This window comes from Prionailurus bengalensis, chromosome A2, assembly GCF_016509475.1.
Source record: "Prionailurus bengalensis isolate Pbe53 chromosome A2, Fcat_Pben_1.1_paternal_pri, whole genome shotgun sequence".
Taxonomy (NCBI): domain Eukaryota; kingdom Metazoa; phylum Chordata; class Mammalia; order Carnivora; family Felidae; genus Prionailurus; species Prionailurus bengalensis.
Genome location: NC_057348.1, coordinates 46,799,183 through 46,809,902, shown reverse-complemented (window position 1 = coordinate 46,809,902; position 10,720 = coordinate 46,799,183). Strand labels below are relative to the sequence as shown.

General features: G+C 52.5%; 1 protein-coding gene across 1 annotated transcript; it reads right to left on the bottom strand.

Moving 5' to 3' along the window:
- Window positions 1–1,876: 1,876 nt before the first annotated feature.
- On the bottom strand, window positions 1,877–8,216 carry BHLHE40 (basic helix-loop-helix family member e40). The gene is made up of 5 exons (XM_043587986.1): window positions 7,377–8,216; window positions 7,140–7,209; window positions 6,774–6,881; window positions 5,640–5,763; window positions 1,877–4,355 (listed from the first exon to the last, which is right to left on the bottom strand). The coding sequence occupies exons 1-5, from the start codon at window positions 7,952–7,954 to the stop codon at window positions 3,499–3,501; spliced, it is 1,737 nt and encodes a 578-aa protein (XP_043443921.1). The 5' UTR covers window positions 7,955–8,216; the 3' UTR covers window positions 1,877–3,498.
- Between the last annotated feature and the right edge of the window lie 2,504 nt (window positions 8,217–10,720).

Below are 10,720 nucleotides of genomic sequence, written 5' to 3'. Positions count from 1 at the left end.
CCCTTGTCCCAATGCCCTGACTAAATCCAGCTCCCCACCCCACCCCTGAGGGAAAGCGCTTGGATTCCTTCCTTCTGGGTGCGAAGGGGGGAGGGGGGGCTGCCCGGCACCCGCTGCCAGGCCCTATTCTGGGGGCCGAGCGATCCCGTGGCCGTGCCAAGCTTCCCCGGGGATCAGGTTTCTGCTGACGCGGTGCCAGGCACGTCTGCTTCCAGGAACCGGCAGCCGCATTTAGCCGCGGGCCGCACATGAAAGGGCTGCAGTCGGAAACGTGACGTTGTGTCAACAGGCGAGGCAGGTCAGCGCTGGGTGAGACCATCCCGGCAGGCCCGGAGGGTCACGCCCTGTCTGAAGGCGGCCAGATCCCAGGCCTGGGCTCCCCTGCCTCTCGCCACCTCTCTCTGGCCGCCTCGGAGCCCAGCACTTCACCCCCTCACACTCACACCCCTTTTAAACAGAGGCCCTCTTTGTACCCAATGGGCAAAGGACTGGGGTGGAAGCCTCTCCTCGCATCTCCCTCTGAGCTACTTGGAACCTGCTGCAACTGGGCTAGAAGGCAAGGCAAGGGCAAAGGGGGCAGAGGGACAACTGCTACTTTTAGGGGTGTGCGACAGGGCAGGCTCGTGGGGGGGGGGGGGTGGGGATTCTGGGCTGAGGATGTGTCTGAAGCCTCAAACCCTTTCTTAGTTGAGGTTGCTCCAACCACTTCCTTCAGTCCCCACAGCTACTCCTTGAGTTATGGCCCCGGAAAGAGAGAGGGGCATGCAAAACGAGTTTGGCCCTGGTGTCAACCCCATGTTCCATCTCCAGAATAAACTTGACTTGTTTGGGTTTTTACCAAAGAAGTCTAGCCAGAAAAGCCTAGCAATTCATGGAGGCATTTCAGGGGTTTAGCAGGTAGGAGAGCTGGAGGCCCAGGCCCTAAGGATCTAGGAGAAAGCGGGATTTCCAGAATTTGCCATCTGTCTTGCTGTAGAACATGTGAGAAGGGCTCAGGATCCTTATTTTACCTAATCAAGAATAGGCATGGAAGGGAGATGATGGGCCACCAGCTCATCTCTGGACGCCTTGTGCAGGGCTCCTTCCGTGACACCATGCTGCCTGGGGAGGACTGTGTTTTTTACAGCCTGCATTCTGCATCTCACACAGCCAGGCAACTCTCACTCTTGCCTGCTGGCTCATCAGATGGCAGGGAAGCAAAGTCCTGCCAGGCAGGTGGTGCCTTGACCTGGCTGAGAACTCCCTGGGGGCACGTTCCCCACTTAGGCTCCAGACACCCAGAGGGTTCTAGAAGACTCCTGTGCTTAGGGATCTGAAGCATGGCAAACCAGGCACTGGCCGTCAGGACATCCCTTAGAGGGAGAAGGGGAGAAGCAAAAATACTCGACCGGGTCATTTCCCACTTCTTTTCCCGTGGAATTTTTTTTTTTTTTTCTCATAAGAGCGCTTGACTAAGGAACACCGATACTCATTCACGCACAAACACACCCAATGAGAGGAAGTCCAGGAAGGATGTAGAACATAATTATGGAATGTTGCCTTCAGCAGCAATAAGGCAGGATATGGCAAATCCATTAGACATTGCTAGACTCAAAAAAGTTAGACTGGCTTGGCAGAGGTACTATCCCCAGCACCAATTATTATTGCATAATAATCCATTAAATCTTTTCTCCATGTGCCTCCCCCTCCAGCAAGCTCCCCAGACCCTAAGGCCCAACCATCCCACATTTTGATTTTCTGTCAAGTTCTTAAGGACCGTGTCAAAAACAGGCTGGGGTGGGGGACAATGTACTTTTTTTTTGCTTAACTCTGAAAGGAGGCACAGGGTGACTATGAACCTCTAACAAGGGTTAGTTAAAAAAAAACAAATTAAATATTTACCTACGAAATTGACCAAGTTTATTCTGTCTGATTGAATACGAGGCACATTAAAAGCTGAATGAAATGATGCCAAGATTAAGTAGTTGTTGCCTACAGCCAAAAGGGGAGGGCAGGAGACAGCCATATCACACGACTGAGCTATTTTTAAAGATGCAAAAGACCATCTTTCTCTTCCACAGGAAAAGGATTATTTTATTAAGTATTTTAAAACAACTACTTAACATTGACTCATAGATAAAAATATTTACAATTTCACACCTTCAGGAAGGTTCCAAAATATAAACACTGTACCTCTCCCTAGAGAAAAAAATTATTCTTCTCTTCAAAAACAGGGATACATTCATTTTTCTCACTTTGTAGATCAAGTAATTATACAAATAAACATCTGAAACATTTTCCTTTCAATATATTTATATAATATATATTTATAACAGTTTTACAAATAAAGGCAATGACTTTATACCAAAATAAAAACAGGAAAAGAAAAAGTTAAAACACGATCGGCGATCAAGCATAGTGCATTTTGAAAAGCTGGTGCAGGGCTAGCTGGACAAGTCAGAAAACAAGTACTCTGGACCAAAAATAAAACTTCTTTGAAGGAGGCAGAATCCTTTTTAGCAATAAGGACGCTCCCTATGCCGTCGGTGAGGGGAATTAGCCTGCAGAAAGGATCTTGCTGTGCCGAGAGCTGGTTAGGCCTTTAAGCTAAGCTTGGTGAAAAGCGGTTTTAAGGATAGAACTGAAACCCGAATCTAGCTCTGCTTGTTGAAGGTAGCAGTTTGTTACTTGGCTTTATGCATTTTGGGGGTACTGGAACTTAGGCACCTGCGTCTCTCAGACCCTGCTTTGGTTCTCCAGACAGCGAGATTGTTTTCTAGGTGAGACCTAGAAACAGGTGCCAGAGGCCCCAGGGACTCCTCCCTCTTTCCCTGGCAGCTCAGCTTTATCAGGGGGCCCTTTTCAGTTCCTTATTAAGCTAATCACTGCGAAAGCCTGAGTAGGGAACTACATTCTCTTTATTCATCAGAGGCAGGGGTGGGGGGCAGACCTGTAGAAATCTCCCCAAACCACTACCGTGCTATGCCAGTGTCTGCTACCTCACCGCTTAGCAGAAAGCTCAGTGTGGCTGCCCTCTCCCCATTTGGTGAGTCACGGCAACAATAAAAGGGAGAAGGGTGGGGTCAAAGAGCTGGCTGGGAACTGCGCTCTGGAAAGCCCTCTTTTGAAAGTACCTTTTTCTCAAAGCCACAGACCCGGCTCCCAAAATGAAGACTGACTCACAGACCAAGAGTCTGAAGCTTTTGAATATCCAGCTGATTTGTATGTTATCGGAGGGGGCTATTTTCTGGGTGGGGGAAAGTCCAGAGGTCTGCTACAATCCCCCCTATATCTCCTGATGTCAGGCAATCCTTCATATCTTCCCTATGCCAAAAGGAGCTTTAATGTTCTATACCAACCCACCAATGCACACGCGTGCATGTGCACACACATGTACCCCAAATCTTCTCTCCATGCCTCAGATTATCTCAGCATACACACTAGAACAATCTTGCTGCAGTCACACTTTGGGGGGTGGGGGTGAAGTAGGGAGGAAAGAGAGCAGAGTGGCAGGGTCCCTTAGTCTTTGGTTTCTAAGTTTAAAGGGGGGATCTGCTTCAAAGCCTGGAGCAGGGCAGAAGAGTCGATGGCTGGATGGGCTGGCAAGGGAGAAGGGAGTCTCTGGGGCATGAGCAAGGGGGCTGAGATCTTGTCTGGGTTCATGAAGCTGGTGAGGGCTGCAGCAGAGGCGTTGAGGCCTGGGTACAACACTGGGACGGAGGTGGGATACCAGCACTTCTCCAGCATGGGTAAGTAGGCGGTTGCAGACGGCGGGATCAGATAGAAGGGCAGACAGAAGGGAGGTTGGTGTGGGTGCGGGCCCAGGAACGGGGAGCTGATCAGGTCACTGCCAGTGAAATGGCCTTCATCATCTGACAGCTGCATTCTGCTCTTTTTCGTTGGTGGTTCTTCAGATTCTTGCTTAATAACACCGATCCTTTCTCCCATGGTGAACCTACGTCCATGATCACTTTTGAAGTACGGCTGCTCACCACGTAAGTCACTCTTCTCGGACTCTCCTCCATAGCCACTGTCTGTGTCCGTGTCACTGCCACTCTGCTCCCCACTCGAGTGAGCAAAAGTCCGCTGGATGACCGGCACACAGTTTTTCCCAGGGCCTTCGGAGCCTTTGGCTAGGGAGCTGGGTTTCTCCTTGAAGTCCATGGCTTTGGGAGCTGGGTCCGACGGCTTCCTGGAGGTACCACCCTGTAGCAGCTCTGAGACCACACGGTGAAGGTGGGTGACAAGCTGTGAAGACTTCAGGTCCCGAGTGTTCTCATGCTTGGCCAGGTACTGAAGCACCTCCCGGGCACACGTCTGGAAACCTGAGCAGAACATCTCTTGACCTGCTTCCACATTTCTCCCCGACAGCTCACCTGGATCAACACAGATCCAAAGGAAGACATTTCAGAAGGCCCTGTGGTTCAGCCACATCCCATACCTCAAAGACTGAGAGCTTTCCTTTTTTTTTTAACAGCACCTGCTGATGTGTGTCCCTAACTCCAAAAGTAATCTCAGAAAAAATGTGGATTACACTGAGAAGTATAAATACAACAAAAATAACCCATTATCCTGCCACCCAGAGGTAAACTATGAGTTGTGATGGCTACATAATATCCCATCATAGAAACAGAACATAATTTATAGAGATGGACTATTTTCCCTCTTTTTCAATTTAGAGCTTGTTCCCGCATCCTCCTATGTTTATAACAAGAGTCATTTTACAGAACATCAACCCTACCATACTGCACAGAGACCAGTCAAAAAATGAGATGAAGAATAAAGGAACAATGTCCCCTAAGTAAGCTTATTTTCAATTATAAAAGTTACAGCCATGCTGGGATCTTTACATTTCAAAGCTATTTCAAAGCCTTTTCCATGTATTCTATCCCCAACCCCCAAGAAATTAGGTAAGTTCATCTTCCTATTTTCCATGAGGGAACTGGCAGAAAAAAAGCACTTGCTAGGTTTTGGGGATTCTCATGATACTAGTTTTGGAAAGATGGGGGAGAAGAAAGGAACGAGGCAGTGGGTAGAAGAACTTCTCCCCAGTCTGTTCAGTATTATTTGGGACGGGTGAAACTAGAAGGTTACAAGGTGACGGTGATTCTCTGGAAGTCAGTAGAAACTAATGATGAAACTTCAGTGGTTTCATTAGATTGTGCAACGCACCGAGATACCTAGTGGCTATTCAGGGAACCACATGAAATGCAGGAAAAACTCCCGCTGTCATCCTGCCAGGATCATACCACACACGGAGTGATAAGGAAGTACAGAAACAGGAAAACACTGGGGCATACCCATGATTTATTCTCCAGTGAAAGAGGACGAGGAAGACCGACTGTAAAACACCCACGATACAAATTAGAGGTGCCTTGGCATTTTAAACAGGAGGGGGAAAATGTCCCAGAACCCAGAAACCCTTAAACCAAAATGCCACAGAAATATTTTATCATTTGACTAATACCTATTCATGCCAGGTGGCACACAGCAACATTCCAAATGAAAAGTTTGACCTTTTAGGAGAGATAAAATGACATCTCCCCCGACGAACGTGCATAAGCAATTTGTTGTAGGAATGTTTCTTATACCAGATGTTGAGCCCACAGGCTATTTGCGCTACAACTCTTAGGTGATGGTAACCAGACTCGGGCACTCACCAGCTTGTAAACCGCTCTGCAGGGCAATGATTTTCTGCTGCTGCTGATCAATTAGGTTTGTTAGTGCTTTCACATGCTTCAACGTAAGTTCAAGAACCACTGCTTTTTCCAAGTGACCCAAAGTCTGGAATAAAAAGAGCCTTAGTCAGCAGTGAGCTTTGAGAAGTCCCACCTCTGGGACACTTATTAGCAATGGGAAACATCTCTAAAGGGAAAAAGAAAAAAAAAAGAAAGAGAAAGAAAGAAGGAAAGAAAGAAAGAAAGGAAGAAAGAAGGAAAGAAAGGAAGAAAGGAAGGAAGAAAGAAAGAAACAGCCTTTCCTGGTTGACTACATTTAGTTTTAAGTTTGGAGATGATGTTTTTAAAAAGTGTGTGTGTATACGTCAATACATATCCACATGCTTCTGATTAAAGAATAAAAAAGAAGTGTCATTTATCTTTGGAGGCATTTTGGAAGAGGCAGCTACATCAGCTCTGACAGATAAATTTCTCCAGCAGCCACTGCTGACCTTAACTCAGGGGAATCCGGAGATAACATTTCTCTGCCGTGGTGTCAACCTGAGGAGGGACTTCTACCGTGTCTGGCAGCCAAGAGGCTTCCCCTAGCTTCTTTCCTGACACCCTTTCATAACTTGCAGCTCATCCAGCCTTTTACTTCCTCCTTAAATACATTTTTTTCCCCTTTCCCCAACCAAAGGCTGCCAAGCCGTTGGCTACTGACAAGAAAGGACAGGACATAGAAATCACGCACCAAAAACAAGTCCTCTTTATTTTTAAAAAGGAAAAGGTGGCGAGAAGGGGGTAAATAAAATCTGTGTGTTGCTTGGTTTTACCCAAGTCAGCAAAACTAAAAAACCCTGAAAATCACCAGAAAGGAAAGGGTTAGACTCTTGAAAACGAAGGCTAGTTGGTATTGGAGCCAACTTGGAGAAGCCCAAGTGGTTCTCACTTCATTTGCTGAGGACGCCAGAAAATTCCAGGGCTGGGGAAGGGTACCCCCAAACAGAGCCACCCGCCAGCTCCGAGCCGGCCATCTGCTCTGCAGTTCCCTGAGGGGCCTGCAGGCGGCGAGTGACCCCCGCCCGCCCTCTGGGCAGAAGAGCTGCCTTGGAGAGGGCCCAGCTTCTCACTTACTGTAAGTTTGAGATGTTCGGGTAGGAGATCCTTCAGCTGGGCGATGCACTCGTTAATCCGGTCACGTCTCTTTTTCTCGATGAGCCGGTGCGGCAGTTTGTAGGTCTCCTGCGAGGCGCACGGGGAGGCGGTGGGCGCCAGACCAAGCGGGTAGTGAAGCCCCTCTCCTCCCTCACCCGGCAGCGGGATAAGAGTTGGGGCAGCGAAGTCACACCCAGAACCACTTTCTGTCCCTTCTTCTCCAAGCATTTAATAGAACCACCGATCCCACACCGTGCATACCCCCGCCAAGCTCAAAGTGAGAAAACTTTTCTTGGAAACTGCGCGCGCCAGGGGCTGGGGTCCCGAGAGGTGCGGTGTTCTTACCTTGCTGTCCTCGCTCCGCTTTATTCCCCTCTTCGACTTGAACACTTGGTACATGTGGGCAAAATCCATCCTGCAGGGAGAGGGGCCAGGTAGGGTCGTGACTTTGCGTGCGCACAGGCTGCAGGAGCCCTGGCGGGTAAGAGCCCCCGGATGCGCCCGAAGCTGCTCCGAGTTGAGAGCGGCGCAGAACGTAGGGTTGGAGCCGAGGCTTGAAGGCGCCAGGGAGTGCCAACTTACCCAGGTAGGTCTCCGGGCTCCAGTCCTGGAGCTTTGGGCAGGCAGGCAGGGGGCGGTTGCGCGCTGGGGATCCGCTCCATGGCGCGGCGAGCCGGGGCCACTGTGCACTCCTGTCTGCAGTAGCGGAACGTCGGGGTGAGGACTGTCCTGCAAGGGGCTTCCGGGAGGTCTCTCCGCAAGGGTTCCTCTGAGTCTGATCTCTGAAATCCGCTGGGCTGCGGGGCGCTGCGGCTTTGAGGTGCTGCTTCAGTTGGGGGCGTGCATGGTGTCCCCGCGGCCTCTGGCTCCGGCTCTGCGCACAGACTGGCGGTGTGTGCTCCCTGCGCCGTCTGCGCGGTGCGAGCCAAGTGAATGAGAAGTGGGGCGGGCGGGGAGGCGGGAGGGAGCGCGGAGGGGGGGGCGGTTAGGGCGGAGGGGGGTGGGGGGGGCGAGCTGAGGAGTAATGGAGAGGCTGCGGGCTGGGTTAAATGGGAGCGAGTGGGTGGGTTGGAGCTACGTGTTCTACCCTGTGACTCCAGGCACGTCTGGCCGCTGCCAGGGAGGGAAGGAGCGACCTGCCCGCCCTCCCCCGGCTTCATCACATGAGTCTCACGTGTTGGACAACGCTCCCGCGGCTGCGAGGGAGCCCCCACCCCCAGCCCCGGCCCCCAGGTGTCTGCGGCTGCGGCTGCCTTTCCCCGAAGAGGGGGTGGCAGCGCGGCCCGAGTCCTGCCCAGCCGGGTGGGGGGCGCGGAAGCTGGAAGGGGCCGGGGAGCCGCTGGGGCCGGGGGGGGGGGGGGTTAGTAACGTGGGCGAACCTGCCCCAGGGAAATGAAGTAAGTTCCCGTCTCCTGGGAGGGAACGGGGGAGGACGGATCCGCCCGCGTCTGACTCAAGCCGGGAGAGGAATATCCCCTCGCTCGCTCCAGCCCAACCCTCTTCCTCCTCCCCCGCCCGGCCGGCTCCGAGGAACCGGCGCGCAGCGGAGGGAGGCGCCCGGCCCCCCCTGCCTTCCCCAGAGGCTGGTGTTTCTTTCCGTCCCGGCTTCCCCGCCCCCACCCCTCAGCCGGGCGTCCAGGAATTGCCCGCCGTGGGGAGGGGCCTAGGGGCGGGGCGGATGTCACCCCATGGGAAGCGGGCCGCCAGCCAAGCGCAGGGGCAGCCGAGGCCGCCGCTGAGCACGCTGCGCGCACCTGACCGCCGAGCGTGTGCGCCACGGGCCCCTCGCTCCCCTGGAGCTTCGCTCCTGGGTGCAGCCGGCGGGCACCCTCTTGCGCGTACCCCCTGGGTGTCCCAGTGCCCATCTCCACCCGACTTCGACAAGTCCAACACTGAAAGATACCGGGCGCCGTGCCCTGCGTTCCCTCCCTCCCCTGCCCTCCCCAGAGCAGAGGCTCCCGGGTCGCCTCCCCTCCGGCTGCAACGTTACACAACTGCGGCGGCGACGCCTGCCCCGCAGCAGCACGGGGCGTGACGCTTCACGTGGCCGGGGCTCGGCCTCAGGGCAGTCGACTGCGAGCCCCTCTGCGTCGGCCATGGGCCGGAGACCCCGGGGACCGGGACGCGGTGTGCCCGCCAGGGTGGGCCATCCCTCCGCCTGCCAGGAGCTTGGGCGGCGCTGTTGGCTGTCTGCACCCAGAGCGGGAGGGAAGAGAGAGACTAGGACAAACTATCTGTCCATCACATTGAAATCCTAGCATTCGTTCAGTGGGTACACATTTGCTGAGCCCCCTCCTCTGTGCCAGGCGTTGTGCCCGTTGCTAGAGATACTGTTGGGAGTCCAATAGAGTCCACCCTTGAATTTACAGGAGCCTCTGGAAAGAGGATAAATTGGGCAATGAGGGGAAGGCGGCCCTGGGAAAATTATAGAGGTGCCAGTGGCAGAGAAAAAAAGAGAAGTTTGTTTTGTTTTCAAATTTTATTTAATACGGACCAAGATGCCTTGGAAGAGGAGGAGGGGGAAGAAGCTAACCCATTGCCCTCAGCTTGGCGCAGAAAGGCCTCCCGCAAGGGGCCCCAGACCTCTGCAATGTGCGCGGGCGGGGGCCCCCACCTACCTCCGCCGGCAAAGTCCGGTCTCCGTGACCTTCTAACTCAGCCTGGAGCAGGGAAAACAGCTGAAACTCCAAGCCCGCGGTGTGAGCCGCGCTGATGCAGTCAGAGGAGGGAGCCAGTGGAAATTCATGACTAAAATAAGGCCTGGCTGGGGATTTCACTGACCTCTGTGCTGCCCTGCCCTGCAAGTTCGGGGAGTTGAGAGATGACTGTAAGCCGTTCCCACCGCGCCTCGGGTCAGTCACCCCGCTGCTGAGTGGCCTGGCTGTGGGAAGGATTGAAAAAAAAACGGGGTCGCCGCTGGGACTGGGTGAAGTTTAGCCTGGGGCGCAGTTTGGGGGTGTCAGTCTTAATTGGCAGTGTCCTTGACAACCTAGAGAACTGGGATTCACACTTTGACCAAACTGGGAGTGGATTTCCTCCAGGTCGCTCTGGAGAGCTCCCACTTCCTGTTTATGTTTCACAAGCGTCGAGCTCATTAGCAAGTGTGAGAAATGCCTCCTTTTCTAGCTGCTAACTGGCTTGTGACCTCTTTTGGGGGCTCAGGGATCCTTCCTTCGCAGAACGTACTTTTGGTGGTTTCTGTTGTCGGCCATCTTTAGGAAGGGAATGACGGCACTCAACTTCCTGCCAGGAGGTGGGCAGCAGAGAAGGAGAAGGGGGGGACTGGCCTGCCCTGGGTTTGCGCTTTCAATCTAGGGCGACCTGCTTCATTGTGACTTTAATACGGGTGAAGAATTGTCATGACTGCATCAAAACCACAGTTCCATCAGGAAAGAAGCACTAGGGGAGGAAGGAACACTTGTCCCTGAGCTGTCATATACGCCGCGCACCCCGTGCCAGTCGTGAACTCAAACATTTGAGCTTCCAAGCCTCAATGTCATTCTTAGATGCTTTGATGTTATCAATACTTTGTGTCCTTACCCGTTCTACAGTTGGAAATAACAAAATGTATGCATTTCCTACTTTTTGTATCAAATGTATTCTCAAGCTTCAAGAAATATCTCAAGAAAAAAAGAAGGAAAGGAAGAGAGGTGGGGGGAGGAGGGGAGGAGGAGAGATGGGGAGGAAGAGAAGTGGGGAGGAGGAGAAGTGGGGAGGAAGAAAGGTGGGGGGCAGGGAGGGAGGGAAGGAAGGAAGGAAGGAAGGAAGGAAGGAAGGAAGGAAGGAAGGAAAGGATCTCCACCCTACCAAAGTTTTTCTTCTCTTAATAGCTTGTGATTATTTTTTCATTAATAAACAAAATAATTCCTTCCCAGCCTGTGTCTTTACACCTTGGAAAATCTTAAACTTTCATTCTGTCAGCTTTT